This window comes from Miniopterus natalensis, chromosome 1, assembly GCF_054644295.1.
Source record: "Miniopterus natalensis isolate mMinNat1 chromosome 1, mMinNat1.hap1, whole genome shotgun sequence".
Classification (NCBI taxonomy): Eukaryota; Metazoa; Chordata; class Mammalia; order Chiroptera; family Miniopteridae; genus Miniopterus; species Miniopterus natalensis.
Genome location: NC_142081.1, coordinates 37,649,714 through 37,672,646, shown reverse-complemented (window position 1 = coordinate 37,672,646; position 22,933 = coordinate 37,649,714). Strand labels below are relative to the sequence as shown.

Below are 22,933 nucleotides of genomic sequence, written 5' to 3'. Positions count from 1 at the left end.
TAGTTAATAACTCCATTTAGGGGCACTTATGTTTCAGGCTTAATAGCCACATTATCTCTAATCTTTATAACAATCCCACATGGTTGGATTTATTAACTGGTTCGGATTATTATTAAGTGCTCAGTTTTATAAATGAAGAAGCTAAGACTCTGAGAGGCTGGTTAATGTAGACAAGGCCACCCAGCTCTCCAGGGCTGAAAGCAGGTTTCGCACCCAGCTCCACCTCCGTCCAAGCCCAGGCTCTGCCAGTGGCGAGTGGAGTTCTGACAACAACGAACACCCTGAGAAAGGTCCTGAGAAAGGTCCTGTGTCTTCAGATGCTCAAGAGAGCTGACAATCCTGATACACAACAACCTAAAGAGGAGCCAGCTGTCAGCCAAGTTCTTCCCGACCAGTCACCTCTAAATGTTACGAAAGCAGGTGTGTAAATAACTTTCCCCCTTATCGGGAGATAGTAAAGCCTGGTGAGTCTATTTAAATAAATTTAAATATAAGAGCCTGTCACCCTTGAGTTTATACGTGGGCCAAACCAACATAAAATGTTTTCATCCCTAATTAACATAGCCTTAGTTATTTTGTGTGTATTTTCCCCTTAAAGTGGAGAATTGCATTTTATATATGGCCAGCCATCCTTTTCAAGCATCTCTTCCCCTAAAAACTTTCCTTTCTCAGCCTTCCTTTAACCACCCCAACATTCTTTGCATTTTCAGATTTTAAAACCACCACCCAATACTTTCACCAGTACTTTCACCAATGCCGTGGTTGCTCAGCAGTATTAACACTAACGCCCTGGAGGGTTAATCACCAGAGGGCGGTGAGTCAATGTATATGACAATCCTTTTGGAAATAAGTCTCGGAACCTCAAGGTGGACATCTCTTTGCCACTTTGGACAGTTTATTGTTAACTATACTTACTCATAAGGCAATCTAAGTACATTCTGTGCTTTTATGCTTTTTGAATATGTAAACTTATGAGACAGTAAATAGGAAAGAACATTAATAACTTTCTGAACTACAGCTTAAAGCTGGGACGCAGGGAGCTGTTTGGAGAGCAGACATGTACTGGGTGCTGACACGTATCAGACACCACGCTGGGCACTGGAGACAAAGATCCCCAAGGTCCCCAAGATCGAACACACTGTGTATCAATGCACAGAGCCAGTTCTCCTGCCTCCTGCCCAGTGGGTTTCCTCCAGGAGGAAACTAGTTGGGAGAACTTGGAGGGCTGGTGTTTAAATGATACTTTTACTTTTTAAAATACTTCACAAGGGTTTGTGAAAGAGAGAGGGCACATTTGGCATTTGAGGAAACAGATACAGAAAATTTAAATGACTGTTCAGAGTAAAAGAAAATTTGTTCTAGGCAATAAACGGGCGTAAGACCAGGTTCTCAACTCTGACTTGTATTCTTTCTATTTGCTGTACCACACTGTGGCTTCAGATTAGACAACTCTAATTATGTGGTTAAAGAAGTATAGACCAGCTTAAGAAAACCTAGTATCAAAATAGAAATATCTGTGTTTATGACAAGGTGAGGGAGGAAGGAAGGAGAGGACAAGAAGTATAACATTTTTTGCATCTAAAAATATTCTTCACTATAATGAGATTTCTTTTCGTACAGATTGTTTTGGAAACGCATCCATTTCTTGGAGTTCATACTCTTAAGTCCTCTCAACTCTTCTCTTGTAGAAATTTTGTGATGTTCATTCATTGGTATCTAAATAACTCTTTGTACAAACAGAAACTCCTGGCACCTTAGATACATTCCCCAGCTCAACCACTAAATTTTTAGGCGTCTATTGAACCAAAAGATCTAAGTAGTTTCGTAAGGTCACCTTTAAGCTGCATGCATGCCGAAGATTGAATGAAGATTATAGTTACACCCCTATGCAGAAATCCTATCACTGTAAATAGCTTTCATGGGAATGGCCCATCGTCAGATATTAGTAGTGAGATATTACTGAGGCATCTAAAGTAAATCCACGTGTAGATTCTTATAAATAAAAAAATATTCATTTAAACATTCCCCCAGAACAAGAAATCCTTCACCTTAAACATCAACCTCTTTATTTTTCTACAGTATCATCTGACCTGATTTTCCCGGTAAGAGCATGAACTCTAGAGCTAGACCACCCGGGATCAGGCCCAGCCCCGCTGTGGACCACCTGCGAGACCTAGAGCCGGTCGCTCAGCCCCCTCACGCTGCATTTGTGTCATCTGCGACTTAGAAGCTAATTAGCTCCTAAAGTTGTGAGGATAGATCCACGTCGGCTTTCATTGTTATTGTCGTGATAGTAATCGTCTCAGTGTATTCATTTTTCTGTTCGGATGGAAATTTCATTTATCGTATTGTATACTTTCCTGGAAACATGTAAGTTTACAGGTTCACTTAAGGCCTACCAATCAAGGAGAATCATCTCCTCAGCCACTCAGAGCCCTGAGCAACACTGCGGGGGGCTATTCAGGAAGCCAGTGCTTCCCGTGGCCAGGGCAGCCTCTTCCCACCACGTCACGCCCCGTCGCATGGGACAGTCCCTAAGGAGACAGCATGTGGTGCAGGGCAGGGCAGGATTGCGTTCCAATCTGGATCCTACCCTTTTTGGCTGGGTGAAACCAGGAAAATTACTTCCTGTGTTGGTCTGGGTTTTTTGTTTTGTTTTAGTGTTTTTTATTTTGAGGTAACTGTAGATTCACAGTCAGTTGTAAGAAACAGCACACAGACATCTCAAAGTCTTTACCACTTTCCCTCAGTAAGATCTTGCACATCTATTGCACAATAGCACAATTTGCTATTCACACTGATAAAGTCAAGCTCTGAAACTTCTGTCACCACAATTATCCCTCACGTTGCCTTTTCCCCCACCTCTGTCCCTGGTCGTGAACAAGGTTTTCTGTGGACCTACGTGCCCGCTTTTCCTGGGGAAATACCTAGAATTGAAATGGCTTGGCTGGATGGTGAATGAATGTTGAATTTCTAAGTTCCTGCCCGCGGTGTGGTTTTCCGAAATGGCTCACCATGTTGCATTCTGAGCAGCAGTCTGAGGGTTCCACATCAGGCCAGCACCTGGCGCTGTCATTGTTTTTAATAGTAGGAAAACACACATAACCTAATGTGCATGGCGGCTTAAGACGGGACTCCTTAAAAGCGTTATAAAATCAATGGCAGATAAGACTTCGTGGACTAAGTATCCTGAAATTCTCTCCTGATGTGGACAGGATAGACCTAGATTCCCACTGCTAACTGAAGTTATTTCCTTTCTATGCTCCGTTCTTTAGTTTTATAATCTGCTTCACTCGTATCTTTGATCTACCATCTGTGCCGCAGCTTCATTTTGCCTGTGTGACAGGAACAGTCTACAAAATACTGTCTGGTGCATAGTAGGGACCTAATTAAAATTTGCTGAATAAAAATGCCAGTTCTGCACCAGGAGAGGCCTTCAGTGCATTAGCCGTTCTCTGGTATTCATGGCCCTGACTCAGTCCAAAGGCGACTGCTCAGGAATCATAGGAATAGGTGTTTTATACAATACCTACTGAGACATTGGCCTCTCAGGCAAAAACCCTGCAGTCCGATGTAAATTCACAGGAAAAGATTCTTTGTCCCTGCTTGTACTAAATGTTCATGAAAGTAATGGAAATTAATTATTTATTGAGGAATGACTTCCTGTAACAGACTGTAGATATCAAGTTAAGTGAGCACAGTCCTTTCCCCAGGTATCAATTCCAGACAGGAAAACAGAAATATAAGTAATTAGCAGTGAGTGTGGCAACTCTTAATACAAACTACTAAGTGTGGTATTATATTAAGTTATTTGCATTTTGGAGAGTTATATATGGAAAGGCCAACAACTAAAGAATATTTCTTCAGGTTTTCTGTAGTTTGGCTCCACCACTACTCTCTTAATATCAAGTATAAACAGTTTGATCAAAGGAGAGTGCATATGTGTAAATCTAACACACGCACACACGCACACACACACTGCATTGTTTCAAGTTGGGAAGACGACTTAGCTTTCAGTGTGACATGAACCACCCCTGCCTGGGTGGCCCAGGTGGTTGGAGCGTCGTCCTGTACACCAAAAGGCTGCGGGTTCAATTTCCGGCCAAGGCGCACACCGAGGTGGCGGGTAGGTTGGGGCACGTACAGGGGGCCATTGATCTTTCTCTCTCTCTCTCTCTCTCTCCCCCCCCGCCCCTCTCTAAAAATCAATAAATCACATCCTCAGGTGAGGACCCCCCCGCACTCTTTCAGAGTGTCACATTATTCTATATTGCCACTAGCAACGTGCAAGCACTGGCTGCTTCACAGCCTCAGCGGCGTGTGCTTTCCCGTTAGCCACCTTGGTGGTGTATGAAAGTTCTGCACTGCTGAACTGGCATCTCTGATAACCAAGGAAGATGAAAGAATGTCTGACTACTTGGATGTTACCTTCCGTGGAGTGCCTGTTCAAAATCTTTGGGCCATTTTTCTATTGGGCTGTTTGCCTTTTTCTTGAATTCTTTTAATCTTCTGGGGAGGTCTTTTGTAGATACATGCAGTGCAAGCTTCTTTTCCACTCTGCGCCTGATCTTCTCATTCTCATAAAGGTGTCCTTAAATGAACGAGCATGTTCATTTCAGTTAAGTCCATCTTACCAACCTCTTCTTTTATAGTCAAAGGCTTTTCTATTTAGGAAATCTTTGCTTACCCCAAGTTCATGAAGATACTTTTCTTTCCTTTTAAATACGTCTTTATTGATTTCAGAGAGGAAGGGAGGGAGAGGGAGAGAAACATCAATGAGGAGTCCGTGACTGGCTGTCTTCTGCATGTGCCCTGCCCCGGAATGGAACTGCTATCTCTTGGGTAAGTTGATGCTCAACTGCTGAGCCAGGCCGGCTGGCGATAACTTTCTTTTTAAAAGCTTTTTAGTTTTATATATTTTAGATTTATAATCTATTGGGTATTTATATTTATTTAATTTATATATATATATCTTTATTGATTTCAGAGAGAGGAAAGGAAGGGGAGAAAGAGAGATAGAAACATCAATGATAAGAGTCATTGATTGGCTGCCTAGCCCCCAACCTGGGCACGTGCCCTGACCGGGAATCGAACCCCGATCTCCTGGATCCTAGGTCAATGCTCAACTGCTGAGCCATGCCCCATTCTATATTTAAATTCTAAATATAGAATTTAATATGTGAGGTAGTAAAGATTCATTTGATTTTCATTATTTTCAATAAAATTTATTGAAAAGACTCTTTTCCTTCACTCCACTGCACTGTATCTGTCATACATAAGGTGACTACGTGTGGGTCTGTTTCAGGACTCTTAGTGTGTTTGTCTATGTCAGTGTCACACTGTCTTAATTGCTGTGGCAGCTTTATCATAACCCTTGAAATCTGGTAGCGTAAGACTCCCAGGTTTTTCTTATTCAAAACTGGCTTGACTATTCCTGTCCCTGCACATTTCATATAATTTTAGAATCAGCTTATCAATTTCCATAAAATATCTGCGAGCATCACACTGAATCTTTAAATCAACTGGCATCATTATATCAAATCTTCAAACTCATTAACATAGTTTATTAACATAATGACAATCTGTTATTTAAGTCTTTAATTTCTTTCAGTGATGTCTTGTAGTTTAAATATAGAGATTTTGTATTTCGTTTTATTTCTCCTTAGGTATTTGATGATTTCGTATATTATAAATGGTATCTTTAAAAAAAAGTTATCAGTTATATGCATAGTTTTTTGTTGTTAATCCTCGCCTGAGGATATTTTTTCCACTGCTTTTTAGAAAGAATGGGAGGGAGGGAGGGAGGGAGGGAGGGAGGGAGGGAGGGAGGGAGGGAGGGAGGGAAATATCGATGTGAGAGAAGCACATTGATTGGTTGCGCCCTGCACACGCCCCGACTGAGTGGGGGATGGACCTGCAACCAGGTATGTGCCCTTAACTGGGAATCGAACCCGTGATCCTTCAGTGCAAGGGCTAACGTTCTACTAAGCCACAAAAGGGCAAGGCTAATTTTTTACGTTGACAGTGCACCAAGCTGCTTCCCCAAATTCACTTAAAATTTCTAATAGTTTACTTGCAAATAATGTCATTTTTATTCCTTTCCAAATCTTCTATCTTTACTTTTTCTTAGGTGTCTTGTTTTATTGGACTAGGACCTTCAGGACAATGAATAACAAGTGGTGAGATTGAGAATATTAGACTCATTCCTGTTGTCAATATAGATTTTTAATAAACGTTTCTTACTCTCCGAAGTAAGGTCCACTGGGAACAGTTTAAAATTCTCAGTAAAACCTAAAATGATCTCTTCTGCTAGGGTTGTTATGGGAGTTTCTTGGACCTTTGACACAAGATGCCTGTCATTTCTCTAATGAAAAAACATGTAAGGAACTTGAAAAAGAGCAAAATTTTAAAAGCCCCATAAGTCTGCCAACGTGTAACATACTGAAAGGAACTCAAGAATGAAAATGTACTTTTTGCCCTTAATTAACTACTTGGTGACAAATAAAGGAGCCTTTTTTTTTCTCTTACAATGAGCAAGAAACTTTAATTCACATCTCACTTAACTCTAACACCCATGGGAAGTGACCGTTATTTTCAGTCGACAGGTAAGGCAGTGGAGGCCTAGACGCCCTAGGGAGCTAAGGTGAGTGCTAAATGCTAAGTCGTTTTGCTAGGCGGCAACGGAGTGTTAGTTACATCAACGTGTAATGTAGACTTGCTACAGAAATTCTGAAAAGCAGAAAACAGTTCGGGCTTAGTGCTGTCACATAAAAGTTGTATCTTGAACTGAGTGCTTCGAGTGAAGTAAAGAACTTAAATTTTGGGTGAAAAATCAGAATTTCAGGATGGGAGAGCCATTATGAGGCAAGCACTGAGGGTGGGATGATCATGGCCTCTCCGTGCCAGTGTTCCGGGGTGATGGGGGCAGTGGGAGAGAAGGCTGCATGGGAGGCTTAGCCAAACAAAAGTACTTTGATGAAAATGCTCTCTCTCACAAGACCTTCTGGATTTACTTATCCAGTCCCTCCCCCACCCCAATTACTTTGTCTCCTTCCATGTTATGCATACATGAGCTATAATCAATATTTATTGCCTAGTATGTGTAAGGTACATAGTAAGAAGCTGGACTTACATGTTTGTTCATGCTATTTGTCCTGTAACGAATGTTTTTACTTAAAATTTTTTTACATGATAGAAATCAAAGGTAGGCATGCACATAACCAAAGTCCTGTAAGAGTTGCCACCAAAAAACCATGCCCTCCCATTTCTCTCCTCCCAAAAACACTTTTCCTTCTTTTAGCTGACTATTTCCTTGTCACTAAATAAGTTTGTTTTTTTTTTTAACAATAAACACCCTTATTACATGAGCTCAGATAGGAGGGAATTTATAAATCCGCAGATAGGATTTGCCTTTCGGGGCCTTGATTTCCCTCAGACAGAACTCCAGCTCCTTACCCTCCAGCACGTGGCCCTCTGTGGCCGCGGGGCCTGGCCTGAAGCGCTGCACGCCAGAGTCTTGCCCGCTGGAACTGCTCCGTGAGAAGGCTGCTGATTCTGGCTTTCTTTTTCATCGTATTTCTTCTGAATTTTCTTTGACCGTTTTTGTTTAAAGTCTCTTCCTTCTCAGGAGTCAGCCTGGCCCCCTTCTTGCGGCCCAGGGGCAGCGCCTAGTGGGACTCGACCATTGTCTGTGTGGCGTGTCAGTGAGCAGGGTACAGTTCTTTATTTGGGGCGTGGTGGGGACCAGGTCACTGTCGGATGCATTGTAGACATCAGTAATCCTTGTTTTGCACGTACAACACTCTGAGCCCCCGAAGTTGCCCATGTCCAGCCTCAAGGCACAGAGCCTTCTTGTTGCCTCCTCACGTGAGCTGTGTACGCGGTGGTGCCAACCTTGATGCTGGCAGCAGGGCACCGCGGCTCATGCTTTCGCTCCTTGTGGTGGGGCTTTCTCTTGCTCCAGGTCTTGCGGTGCTCGTGCCAGTTGTCCCGAGATGCCCAGCCCACAGCTCAGCTTCAGCTAGAAAGAGCTACTTCTTGATTTTTAATTTTTTGGTATCACCCATTGATTTTCCACTGTGGAAGATGAGGACTTATAGAAAACTTGCCTACCTCAGCTCCAAAACACTATGTTCTCTCCCAATATAATTATGCTGCAATTTTGATTAGATTAATTTACTGTTAACATTATGCCATTCAATCACGGGTCATAGTTTACTTTTTTTTTCTAATACAACATTTTGCTTTCCTGGAGTTAATAACGGCCAGTTTTCTGTTTGATTTCAACCTTAGATCTAAGTTTTTGCTTAGAAACGAAGTTTTGTTCATGCTGTTTGTCCTGTAACAAATGTTTTTACTTAAAATTTTTTGAACTGGTTGAACCCTTGGGGCTTGAAGAACATCCCCTCCACCCACCTCTGATTTTAGCCACAGAGGAAGTGGGTAGTTCAGCCTCAGCTCACATTTAGCCACTCTTTCAGCTTTCTGCCTCAGGGCGTTCGCTGATACTTAAGGAGCCCACTCGGGATAGGTTCTGTGGAAGGTAAAGGTTTCAAGACCCTGCGTAACTAAAAATGTTTTCATAATATTCTCAAGGTCCATCCATGTTGTCGTAAATTGGCAGTATTTCGACTTTTCTTATGGCTGAGTATTATTTCATTGTGTAATATGTACCAAATCATGTTTATCCAATCCTCTATTGCAGGATACATGCGACACCTGTATGATCCTATAAACCAATGTCACCCCAAAAACTTAATTTTTAAAAGTTTTCATTTTACTCTTAGGTTTGATAGTTTATTTGGATCCAGAACTTTAGGCTGGAACTTCCTTTCAGAATATTGAGGGCACTGCTTCTGCTGAAATCTGAAGCCACTCTGAGTCTCATTCCTTGGTATTTGACCTACCTTTTTCCTTTGGAAACACAGCAGATCTTCTCTTTGACCCATGCCCCTCAAATTTCATAATAATGTGCTTTGGTGTAGGTGTTTTTTTTTTGTTTTTTTTTCATCCAGTGTTCTTTCAATCTAGAATCTGAAGTTCTTTAGTACTGGAAAAATTTCTTGTAATACTGTGACTTCTCGTTCTTTCTCTGTTTGGATATCTGGGAGATGGCTATTGGGCCTCCTGGGCTCTTATAATTTTCTTTCTTTTTCTCTCCAATATTTCTATTTCTTTTTGTTTGATTTTCTGAGAAATTCAACTTTACATTCTAAACTTTCTTTTGAATTATTAAAGTTTGCTATCATACTTTCCTAGAGCTTTTTTTTTTGGAAAGCTCCTTTTTTTAGTATCCTACTCTTGATTCATAGTTTTAACATTTTTCTGAAGATATTTTTTTCTTGACACTTTCATCCTGCATAGTCTGTTTCTCTAAGTGCTTCCCTTCCCCAATTGTCTTCTCTCTTTCATAGTAGAGGATTTCCTCAGATGTTTTATAACACCTGGTTTTTAATCATTTTTTAAAAATATGCCTTTATTGATTTCAGAGAGAGGGAGGGAGAGAGAGAGAGACAGAGATAGAAACATCAATGATGAGAGAATCATTGATCAGCTGCCTCCTGCACGCCCCCAGTGGGGATCGAACCTGCAACCCTGGCATGTGCTCTGACTGGGAATCGAACCCTGACCTCCTGGTTCATGGGTCAATGCTCAACCACTGAGCCACGCCCTCTGGGCTGTTTAGTAATTTTTAATAGCATAGAACTAAAAGACTACCACTATGCTCTGGATGCATGGGGTGGTGGGGGTTTGTCAACTGTGATGTTCGCTGTACAGTTACCTAGCTGGGCAGTTTAGCTAGGACATCTCTGGTGTCAGGATCTATGTAGGCCTTTCCACTTGCACTGGCCGGACTGCACAGAGAAGACTCTTCCAATATCATTAGGATGGGAAGATCTGGCTGCCAGGATCAGTGAGAAGACACTGGTCTTTGTATCCAGTATGGAGATACTTCATTTTGAGTATGGTCCCCTGGCATCTATTACATCTATCTAGTGTCCTTCCATCCAGAGGCCCCATTTAACATACCCAAAATAAATGGCCGCACACTTACTGAAATCATATCATATGTGCATTTTTAAAGGACAATACTTTATTTGCATAACATTTTATTGTTTGCATATTGCATAGTGAAAAGAACAGAGTCACAAGACTCACAGTCTGGTTCAACCCCTAACTTGCCATGTGAATTGGGTCTATTAACCTTGCTAACCACTTAATTCCCCATCTGAAAAAGAGATGAAAATACCTATTTTACAGAATTGCTAAAGGCCAAACGAGATAGTTATACTGTTTCCCTCTCAAGTAACTGCTCGAAATACATCTATACTTTGCTGTTGCTAATTCCGTCTTCATCATGTCAATGCCAACTGTCCTCAGTGAACGCATTAAGACACCAGGTATCAACGTGACACTTTAGTTTTGAATACTAAAAATAGCACAAGAGAAGCAAACTAAAAAATGGCCTGATTATTTCCTATTTTTACAATATTGGTTTTTATAATACTTACACTATCCCATCAGGAATTCAATTTCACTTAAAACTTTTTTCTTAAACCTACTCAAAATGAATACCTACGTATGTGAAAAACCCAAGATTACACATGTAGTTGCTTTACAGTTTCCCTTCTGGTATAGTAAATTACATATCATGGGCAGTTAAATACTCCCTCCCCCCCCCCCACATTAGGGATGATAATATATATAAAGATTAATTTCTTATGCATTATCCCTAGTGTAAAAAAAAAAATCACAGGTATATTACACTGCTTGTCAAGAATACATACACATGGTAGTCACATCTACATACATACCTCTTCTAACAACAGTTCAACCATTATCAATATCTTCTGTATGATGCCTTACAGCTATTTGTAGTTGCAAACACAAAACTCCCTTTAAGGCAATTCTGGATAATATTGTTTTATAAAATACTTGTGTTAAACAAAATTGCATATATGTATTGAACCTCCAAACACAATGCTTTTAAACCCCTCTTACTACTCTTAAAAGGTAAACAAAATTTTTATACATTATAAAAAAATGTAAGCTGCTCTGCAACCCTCCTTTGCTAAAAGTTAGATAACATTACACCACTCCAGCAAGAGATTAATAAATAAGGATTAAATATTCTATTTTACAAAAACATACAGAATGGCCAATGTAAAAGTGAAAGGCTTATTTGATAATTTCTTTATAAAATCATGTTCATTAAGAAGGAATAAAACATGGTATAAAATGAGAAAAATGTCACTAAATTTATCTCTGAAGATAATCACGAGTTATTACCTAAAAATATCATGGCACCCTTGTTACAAACATTATTTTTTTAAAAAAAGACTGGGCTTCCTGCAACTATAGGACTATTTATCTCATAGCTTTTATTAAGCAAACTTGATATAACCACCACACAGTGGCAAGAGATAAAACAGCTGTTTCCAGCTACAGAAAATATTGAATTCTACCTTAAAGTACAGATCATTTGAGATATAACCCATAACAGTTAAAGCAAATCATAGTGTAGTTTGTACTGAATTTCCTTAAGATATTTTTGCTTCCAATGGAATATATTCATTTTCCTGTCATGTGAGATCAGTTTCTATTGCTTAGTAACTATTTTCATGTCCAGCCAAGATGTAAAGATTGCTGTGTGCAGTAGGATTTTCTGTTGGCCTACTTTCCAAAACGACAACCCTGCAATTAAACCAAAACAAAAGGTTTGTGTAAGAGTAAAGACAGAGATTGCATACTTTAAATACTAACATCAAACCAGGAAAGAATATCTTTGTTTACATTCTCATAAGATTACATAAAGATCACAGATGTACAGTTAAGTTCAGCTTTACATTTTATAACTTAAAAACAAAACTGAGTAAGAATTGATGAATTTATAAATATAAAATACTGAAAACATTTCAGGACAGTCTCATTCTCTTGCTCCAACTAAAAACAAGCAGGCTTACTATATGCCAGGGAAAGATATCAACAGCTTTAGGAAACACACTAAAAAGGGGGTGGAAGAAAGGCTGAGGGAATGACACAGGATTTCTAGGACATACCCATTCAAACTGTTCTTCAAGGTACTTGGAAAAAAAGAAAATTTTTAAAAAGTATGAAGTGGGGCCAACTCCTTTGTTCATAGAACAAAGGCAGGGAAAAAGTTCAAAGGACCAGTAGAAAGAAAAATTAAGAAAGTGCTATACCATAGGCTTTACACTGTAGTTGAGGGGTTTGAGAACAGGGGGAAAAAAATAATGTACCCATGAAGAGAAAAAAAGTCTTGGAGGGGAAACTGCATAAACACTTTGTATTTTTCTAGTGTATGAGCTTTCTACAGCTAGCATATTATTGCTTTTGTAACAGAAACAATAAAAAGTAATATGTACTTCATATTATGTATTACAGGAAGGTAGGAGGGGAAAATAAAATGATCTATAACCCAGCTGCCTAGTTAACCATTATTAGTATTTTGACATTCTTAGGGATTTTTGTCTAGAACCAAATATCTATATTTAAACAATACAATTTTTAAAATCACTTTAACAAATTAAGAGAAAATAAAAAGATATATATCTTAAAATCAAAGAGATGCTCAAGTAAGATAATCAGAACAAGGCAATGCTATGGAAAAAAAAAGTTTTTTAGGGTAAATAGTTGACAGAATGGAGAAAGACAAACGGAACAGCTGAAGAAGAAAATTTGGAGGTGGGGTGGGGGAAGAAGGGGGTGGAAGGAAACAAGTAACTAAGGGAAATGGCTTATGATGCCTACCCTCTATTAAGCAGAATTCTCTTATACTATGTCTTGCTAAAGTGCTAGTTGTGCCAGGATCGCTGGATGATCCACAATTCTTTTGTCAGCCCTTCCTGGAGAAGCGAAGAGCCTCCCATTTTAGAGTCTTTAAAACCAGACTGTCCTCAAATTCTTTCTTTCTTTGCTTTTTTGTGACTAATTACTGAGTTGCCATGCTCTGTGGGCTTACCTTTTCACTTATTAGTTACCATTTTTCAAAAAATCTTTTTTCTCCTTACAAAAGTCTCCTAAAAATTTTTATGGGGTCATAACTCCACCCCCCCCTTTCCTTAAGTATCTAATATTTAAACAATTATTTTGTGACTACACTGAACTTGAAGACCAGAGGTTCTCAATCCTCGACTTAGTACTATCTCTAGAATCAAGATCCTCACATTGACAAAAGACTGCTTAATCAACTAATTAAAATACTATTCTTTCAATAAAGTTTCTGAAAAATCCTTTTAGAGTTTTGTCTGACAGTACAATGAAGAACACAAGTGAACTCCTTTGGTAATTAAAACAACACTACTTACCTGTCTGATCCTAATAAGCGGAAAACTCTTGTTTCATCTGAAATCTCTTGGGTAACCTATGAGAGAAAATACCTATTAGTAATACCTTAGTCCCCATAGTATTTAAATAATAATTAAAAAAATCATTTAGAGCAATGATTAAACAATGATAATTTCTGATAGACTCAATTCCTCAAATGAAATAAATTTCAGGTAGTACTTTTTGACCGTCTATTAGTACAGATAAAACAACATTTATGAAAAATCTGCTATGGGTCAGGCACTTTCCCTAGAACTCTTTGTATTATAATTCCCATATTACTAGAGAAAAAAACACATGAAGACTTGGAGAGGTTAAGTATCTTGCTTAAGGTTATATAACTGGTAGACCCAAGACTTGAACACAAGTTTGCTGGACTGCAGATCCCCTGCTCTTTCTTGTGTGTCACTGTGCAAATTCCAGCAGTGCTATGGTGGACACTCCCATGTGCCAGTGCTTCACACGAGTGTACCTGTGCTCTGTCTTCTCCAGAGCTGTAGAAGGCACTCAGCCAAGCACAGGTACTATACCGAAATGCGGGGAGTTCACACCCCAGGGGTAACCGTTAACTAAGAGGGACAGCAGTGGGTTTACAAATGCACCAGATCCTCCACTTTTAAATGAGTCAATTCTGAGGAGCATTCTACACCATTCCTCAGTTGTTGGTACAGAACTAAGCCCTGGTTGCCCATAGTGAGAACCAGTTCATTATTGTGCTCTTTATTGGCTTTTTGCCCCTCTCTATTTTACATTCTTCACTCCACCACCTGTTTTCTAGGATCTACTCTCAAATAAACTACCTGTACTTGAGTCTTGTCTTAAGGTAAGCTTTTGGAGGGACCCAAACTACGACAGTGTGGATATAAAATAAGTATAAAAATAGTCTGTTATCAATGAATTTGTAGTCTAGGTAGGAAGGTAGAATTAATAAACTTGAATCAGAAAATAAATTAGGTGCTATACTAGGTGGAGCTAATTTTCAGATATTAAGGTCAGAAATGTTCCGATCATCATGGACTGAAATGAATATTACTTTATTAATAAGAAAGAGGTCAGCAAGATGAGTTAAAAATAGGAAATAAAATTTGTACCTGATATGGTGAACAATAGGTATCTTCTATAGAAATCTAACTAAAGGTGTGATACAATGAAAGTAGCATCTAAGGACAATTAATCTTAAGGCAGTAAATATAGGCCTGTAGGCTTCATTAAATGCAGGAACCTGGTGACACTTAGTAACATGGGTCAGTAACTAGATAAACTGACATATTCAAAGACAGCCAATTTACGCCATTTTCTCTTAGAAGCATTCTAATTCCTCATTCATATAAGAGGTAAAAATAATTACAATGAGAGTGTGGATAACACTACAGGTAATTCAAATAAGACTTTAAGCTTTAAAATAAATCCACATATTTGTGAGGCCACAGTATACAAGGATTATACAGGTACTCACACAAATGGGAAATGTCTCTATTAGTATTGTTTTAACTATTAGAATTTATTTCTCAAGGTGGGAGCCCATGTTCCCCATCTCTTTTATGAAATGGACCCTGATTATCTCAGCTAAAAGTGATTTTTGGAGACCCTTAAAATCCAGGATATGTAAATCTAGGCAAGTTACTTAACCACTCTGTGCCTGTAAAAATGGGAATTTGAATAGTACCTAACCCCACTGGATTATAAGCCTTAAATAGTTAATATTTGTAAAGTGCCAGGAACAAGGATATTAAAAGAGTTTGAAATTATTTGTAATAATACTTCCCTATGCCTTACAGTGCTATAGTAATTCTGTCTTGCATGTAGTTGGTACTCAATAAGTATTTACTAAATGAGTTAATTTTCTTAGATTTTCCTTAGTCCTGTGATCTAATACATATCTATTAAAAATTTTAAATATTATAAAAGTAGCTACACACTTCTAGACTATGGAAAAGATTTTTTGAATTTAGAAAAGTTTAGCAAGCTTAGTAACCATATTAAAGGACTGCAATGTGGCCACTGAGAATTTTACAATACAAAACTGAACATCTGAAGGAATAATACTGGCACTTTTGCTCTGCCAGGTTACAGTATTAAAGGCATTAAACACAGCCCTAGCAGGTGTGGCTCAGTTTGCTGAGCGTGGTCCCATGTACCACAAGGTCGTCAGTTCAATTCCGGGTCAGGGCACATGCCCGGGTTGCAGGCTCAGTCCTTAGTAGGGGGCGTGCAGGAGGCACCTGATTGATGTTTCTCTCCCTCTCTCCTTCCCCTTTCCTCTCCCTTTAAAATCAATTAAAAATAAATAAATAAAGGCACTAAACATAGTAATGTGGGTTCAGAAAGAAAATGTATAAAATGAACATTTTAAAAAATATATCTTTATTGATTTCAGAGAGAGGAAGGGAGAGGGAGAGAGAGAGAAAGAAGTATCAATGATGAGAGAGTCATTGATCGGCTGCAGCCCGCAACCCGGGCATGTGCCCCAACCAAGAATCAAACCCCGATCTCCTGGATCCCAGGTCAATGCTCAATCACCGAGCCACACCCGGTGGGGCTAAAATGAACATTTTAACATTTAAAATCTTTAGTGGGAATCGCTGGAGGTAATCTGAAAAACCTTACCTCATCTGATTTGAAGCTTTTACCCTGCATTCCATGTTTCCAGAACGCCAACACACTGTCTTGAAGGCATACTAAAAAAGATAAGGGAGAACTGAAACTCAACTACAGCACAAGAAATCTATTATACATTGTCCTTAACTGTTTTTAATAAACAATAATGTAAAACTATCCAAGTGCTTGGTGCAAAATTCCACCGTCTAGACCACTAGTTCCCAACATTTTTGTGGCTAAGCCATGCCTAAACTCAAGTAATTTATTGAGTCAGGGTCATGCAAGTTTGCAATGATATATATAAAGGCATTCATTTAAACATGGGCTAACTTTTTATTTAAATAAGTTTTAACTTTTCAATTACACTGACCTACAATATTAGTTTCAATTGTACAACAGAGTGATTAGACATTGATATAACTTATGAAGAAACATAAATTGATATCAGTATATTAATTTTCCTTTCATATACTATCTTTTTTCTTAGGCGAATAAAATAATGAAAATATATAATTGGCTTTTTGAATTAAAAAAATCATTATTTAAATATTGTCATATAATTAGAAGTAGCCATTAAGAAAGCATATTTTATTTATGTTCACATTTTCCCTATTACTAAATTACTTTAAAAAAATAAACCTGTCTCACAATCCAAAATTTAACCATACTCTGAATATTTATGATCTTCGTGCCAATTCTTATTTGGAGGGGCTCTTAGTTACAACACTCACTGCTGTGGTCCCCAGCCCCAGCCTCCTCAGGCCTCTGGAGCATCTTGGCCTTCACTCTGGCTTTGCAGGCCCCACTGCTGACATGTGGGTTCACAGATTTGAGCCAAGGTTCCTGATGGCTTTGGATTCAGGAGCAACTGTGACCTCACAGTATGGCCACCATGTGGCATGCCACAGCACCCTCCTGCCCCCCACCCATCTCCCATGCTCCCCTGGGGTGACCTTAGAGGGAAGGTCTTGAAAGGAAACCTATTCTTGCTGTGCCTTGTCCATCTCTCTATCCTGCACGGTGCCACCCATAGGCCTGGGCGCAATGAGGCACCCATATGGGGTTACTTAGTGGTTGAGAAACAGAGTGGGCAGGTCCACCAATTGAAGGAGGCAGTGGAGCCTCTGGGCCCTTCCTGGCAGGGGGCTGGAGTCATTAGGTGCAACAAAAGAGGGAGAAATAATGAGGGAGAGAGCCCATTTGATTGTTGGAAAGTTAGCCATATGCTTGAAACTTACTATATTTTTTATTAGAATCCTGACTGTAAAAAGTTAATGCAAGAATGTGTTGGAAACATAATTTTGCTCAATAAAAATAAAACAAGTTTACAATAACAAATCACACAAGTTTCATTAACTGTGATGAATACGAAACCCAGTTACTGGTTTATTTTTAAAAGGATTTAAAGGGACTTTTTTTTACCCAGGAGGATCCTTGTAATTATTCTAAGGTTCACTGGCAGGGAGAGATAGCTTATGAGGAACAGTTCTGTGCAACAATTAAAGTTCCCTAAAAAATTTGGCACATATGAAAAAGTTGAGGTACCAGTGTGTTTCAGTTAAAACGAAGAGGAACTATAAAAATCTCCATGTCAGGATCTATATTGAAAAGAATAACTCTTAGAAGCTGGCATGCAATATCCAGGACATAAAGAAGAAGAAGAAACAAGTTCCAAAATTCCTTTTGTCCTGACATCCACAGAAAGTTTAGGCTTTCTGCTTCAATAAATTAGATTTTTCAGTCAATAAGCAAATCCTAATTATGTAAGATATTTACACAGAGGGATGAACATACTTTGCAACAGGGCAAAACTCCAGTTGAGAGAAACCATTAAAAAAAATTTTTTTTTTAGAAACCTTTCTAAATAATAATAAATACATTTTTAAAGGTATATATACCTTTAATTATAAAACATATATATTTTTCAAGGCCAAAATAAAAATTGTCAACTTTGTTGCAACTATTTTTGACGTAGAATCATATCATAAATTTTTCAGTGTTTCCAGCCACAGCATTTTTTTCATAAGTTCTATCATCCCTGGGGAAAATACTTACTGACATATAATCAATGAGAAATTTCTATCATAAAACCAATGAGTATTACAGAATAAAACACTCATTGACAAGGAAGCAAATTAAAATCGCTTATTAGTTTCCAAGTCCTGTGGGAAAGTATTTAGTTATACAGAAATAGCCCTAAAAGCAATAACCATCAACACACATCAAGCACAATCTTACATGACAAAGAATTATAGCATATCTAATACCATTAATCATATCACACAAATACCTTCATGATTTGGAAAGAATTGGGAGAAGTATAATTCACTTGATGCAGTAAAGGGAACAATAAACAAAAATTTAAAAATGATTTCAAGTTTTAAATATTTAGGAAACAATATAAGATTTATTATTTTCTACACACCTGCACTGTCCAATACGATAGCAAGTAGTCATATGTGACCACTTACATTAAAATTTAAATGAATTAAAATTTAAAAATTAAAAATAAAATGTAGCACTAGCCATGTTTCAAGTACTTAACAGGTGTGGTTAATGACTACTATACATTTAAGAGCACAGAGAACATCTCTATATCACAGAAATTTCTATGACACAGTACTGGTCTAGACAACCATAGGTAGAGAATGAAGGAAAAACCAAGTATTCTAATAGCATTTAAAAAAAAAAAGACTTACCTACAGACTCAATACGAAAATCAAAAGTTAGCTCAGAGGCCAGTTTCTTACTTGATTTTAGTCTTCCTTGTAGATTTACAATTTTTACAAATTCTTAAAAAAAGAAAAAACAAGTCAAGACTGGAACTCCAAATCTGTTAAATTTAACTTGATATGTAGATTTTACATGCATACAGAACAATATTTTTAATGAAGTTCAACCATTTATCTTGATCCAAGCAAGTCCAGTGAGAAATTGTCATTAATATGTTTTATAATATAAGAGCACCTCCTTTGGTAAATGGCAATTCCATTGCTTTTTTCTTTTTTAGATGGTATATACTGAACACTTACAGTCTCATTTTTTTAAAAGTACAATGTTTCTTTAAAAGTGGCTACCTTGGGTGATTATATATTTAGCAATAAGAATTGAGTTTTTCCCCTTCAAATTATATAACATATAAGTATATCCATAGTCATTCATAACTTTAGTATCGAGTACTACTGTAACAAAGGGGCAACAAGTAGGACTCTTGAGGGTCATAATTTCTTTATAAGTAAACTCTGAGATGAGGACTATACATAATTTCATTTCCCTTTCACCTATTTGTTTTTAATTTAATCATCTTAGCTCTGATCTGGAAGACATCTTTCTCTGTATTGCTTTCTTATCTGCCTAACATGATTTGTGATTTCAGGCCTATCTCCACTGGCATTTACTAAAATTAATTTATACTACATAGTTGATACTTAATTTTTGAAGTCTTATACAGCTCCTCAAAAAAAAAAAAAAAAAACCTCAAGAAAGTAAACTTTCCATTTACCTTGAATAATTGGGAAATGGAAGGCTTAGTTATTCAAAGGTTTAACTTTTTCTTTTGGATAAAATACATAAATCAACAGAATAAAATTAACCACAATTTATTTTCCGTGGACGTCTCAGAAGGTATTAGGGATTTAACATTAAAGGTTCAACATTATTAAAATTAAATTCTGATTATCTGATTATTTGGTTAATCAATATAGGACTTTCTACTTGTTTAAGTAAAAAGAATTTATCTAACTGATTTAAAGGTAACTGAATAATACTCCAATTTTATCAGTATTCAAAGAATCAAAAGTACTTAGAAAAGGAATGATGGGTGAATAAAACACTTTGAGTTTTAGGTTACTTATCTCTAACATTAGATGATCTTTATGATTCTATAAGATAAATCCGCTAGGGTATCCTTCAGAGAACAGAAATTAGGACAGAAATATAGGCAAATTCTGTAGCACAACAATTTAAAAAATAACCCTGAACACCTATGGGCAGATTCAGTAATTTAAATAATATTGAAATGGATCAAACATAGCAAATACTGCCAAGTTTCAAATATAGTTCCAAGTCTAGGTGAATTTCACCTTGCAGGATTCACTGCATCAAAATAAGGTGGGTTTGTTTACAAAATTGAAGTAATACCTGTTGTTAGAAGTTTTTTCTGTTTCTCTGATTACAGGACAACATACTTCTACCAATAATAACTCTTCCTACATCAAAAGAATCACAACTAGCAGATGAAGGTGTCTAATCTATTTGTACATTAAAATCTCACCGATAAGATCCCAAAAGTCATGCTATATGGCTCTAGGGGACCATAGTTCTGTGCTGTGTAATGATGATTTGGTCAACAACAGACCACATATATGATGGTGGTTCCGTAAGATTATAATGGAGCTGAAAATTTTCTATTTCCTAGAGGTACGGCCATTGTAATATTGCAGTGCAACACATTACTCACATATCTGTGGTGATGGTGGTGTAAACAAACCTGCGCTGCCAGTCATATAACAGTACAGCCCATACAATTATGCATAGGACATATTACTTGATAATTATGGCTATGTTACTGGATTATATATTTACTATTCTATACTTTTTACTGCTATTTTAGTGTACGCTTTCTACTTATAGAAAAAAAACGTTTTCTATAAAACAATAAACTGTTTTATGCTGGCAGCAGCCACATGTATGTTTATAGCATCTCTTAATTGTATCATTTTCTCTTGTGCTTGATTTAATCTCATGCTGTACAGTACACTGTATGGGTTTGTAGCCTAGCAACAATAGGCTGTATCATATAAACTAGGTGTGTAATAGGCTATACCATCTAGATTGTGTAAGTGCACTCTTGTGATGTTCACACAATGACAAAATCAACGAACAATGAATTTCTTAGAACTGAGTATCCCCGTTAAGTGCGTATGACTATATACCTTCTATTTTTCATCAGTTACAAGGTATGAAAAAAACTCTCAGAATAGTTTTACACAGAATTTTATACAGAATACTTTTATATAGAATTTTACCCAAAGTTAAGGCAAACTGTTCTCATAAAATGTTTCCAACTAGGCCAAACAAAGAAAAAAGTCAGAGACTAGTAATGACAAACAGATCAATTAATTACTATTTACAATTCTGTAGCCAATTATGTTTTTTCATCAATAAAACAAGGCCACTTAAGGTGAAAATCTTAAATTATAGTTTAATAGGATAACTTTCATGAAAAGATTTGTTATATCAAGTGGTATACTCAGAATAAACTTTAAAGTAGTACTTACTATCTAAACACACTAAAACGGTATCCCTCTCCAACTGTGTTACATGAATGGAATCTAATTGTTGGCTGCCTTGGAGTGAAAAAACAAACAAGGTTACAGTTATACAACATGCTTTAAAAATGAGAGCTCAGAAAAGAACACAAATTCTGACCTTTTCTGTGATTTAAAGCTAATCTTTGAAATTTAATACAAATTATCTTTTGTAAATGATATGTTATTTTTTCAAAAAATGTACGTAAGTCAACTTAGGAGAGCAAACATCAAGTCCTAAGCATGGCTAAGTGAGCTGAGAAAAGCTCAATATTACAGTTAATTAACAGCTAAGATAGTTTTATTATTTACTAAAGTGAAGGGTAAATACAGAAAAGAAAGTAAGATGCATGCTATACAATGACTAGATTTTGCTCTGCACTGGACAGTAACCAATGGGACGATGGAAACAAGATCAGTTAGGTGAATCCCAGCATCTCTGAGATAAAAACAAGCCAGGGTTTCAGAAAAAGCAAAAGAAGTTAATAAAACTGTAACCAGAGAGAAATTTTCCTGGTGTGTGTGTGTAGGTGGAAGTTCCTTTTTGAAGAGGACACTGAGTAATATAATGAACAATTCTGTCAACAGTCTCTTTGCAGGAAGCAATTTTCATAAGTTTGTTGACATTTGCAAGGGTGCTTCTTTTAACATCTGCTGATAGATGTGATGGCATTTTGTGTGTGTATGTGATGGCACATTTTTGCAAAACATTTTTGGTAAAAAAATTCATTTTAGGCACTCAGATTGCTTGAGTGGTCTAGCTAAATCTAAGAAAATCTTTTAGATTATTTAGAGCTATCATTCTTCACTGCATTTCTTTGGGAAGCCCATTGGTCCCCTCCCCTAAAAACTGTACATCTAAACATAAACACAAAGTTTTATATATTATTTTGGGGTGTTTTTGGACCTTCCAAAGCTCATACATAGAGAATTCTGGTCAAAAGAACTGAAACTGTTGGTCTCTTGGACAACCCTCCAAAAAGTTTTTCTCAATAAATCTATGTTCATGCATTTATTCAACAAATATTTACGGAGTGCTGACAATATGCTTGGAATAGTTTATTTTAACTGTTACAACTGTTGCTCACTCAGGCATGGGGTGCTCAACAATGAACACAGCTGGGAGGTGGATTAACAATCATTTGTGAAAACGGAGAAGCCTAATAAGGACAACCTCTACTTGAGGGGTACCTGGATGATTACCCTCAGAATCCTGGCTTTCCTCAGGAAGTAATTTTGGTTGTGCATTAATTTTAGCCTAGAAAATGTTACAAGTGCATAGAACAGTATAGACATTAAAAAACAAACAAGGGCCCTGGCTGGTTGGGCATCATCTCACGCACTAAAACGCTGCTGGTTTGATTCCCTGTCAGGGCACAGGCACATGTCTAGGGTTTTGGGTTTGGTCCCCGGTAGGGGGTAGGGGGTAGGGGGTAGGAGGCAGCTGATCAACATTTCATTCTCACATCGATGCCTCTCTCTCTTTTCCTCTCTGTCTAAAAATCTATTTAAAATCTTCAAAAAAAAAAAAAGAGAAAAAAGAACCCTCAAGGTCCCCCTCCCCCAAATTTTATAAGAGGACTCTGAATGTCAGCCTTGAGCAATGTAACCTAAGATATCATACAGAAGAAAATGGCAAACACACACTAGATAACTGTATGAAATGACTTGCTCTATAT

General features: G+C 37.6%; 1 protein-coding gene across 1 annotated transcript in view; it reads right to left on the bottom strand.

Annotated features, from left to right (window-relative positions):
- Positions 1-10,071: 10,071 nt before the first annotated feature.
- The window catches only part of MAP4K5 (mitogen-activated protein kinase kinase kinase kinase 5), a 92,464-nt gene continuing 79,602 nt past the window's right edge, over positions 10,072-22,933 (bottom strand). The window contains exons 27-31 of the mRNA XM_087820563.1: positions 21,225-21,293; positions 18,645-18,737; positions 15,955-16,025; positions 13,329-13,384; positions 10,072-11,694 (exon numbers count right to left, since the gene is read on the bottom strand). Of these exons, the coding sequence (XP_087676689.1) occupies positions 11,607-11,694; positions 13,329-13,384; positions 15,955-16,025; positions 18,645-18,737; positions 21,225-21,293 (377 nt within the window). The 3' untranslated portion in view covers positions 10,072-11,606. The remainder of the gene's footprint in view (positions 11,695-13,328; positions 13,385-15,954; positions 16,026-18,644; positions 18,738-21,224; positions 21,294-22,933) is intronic.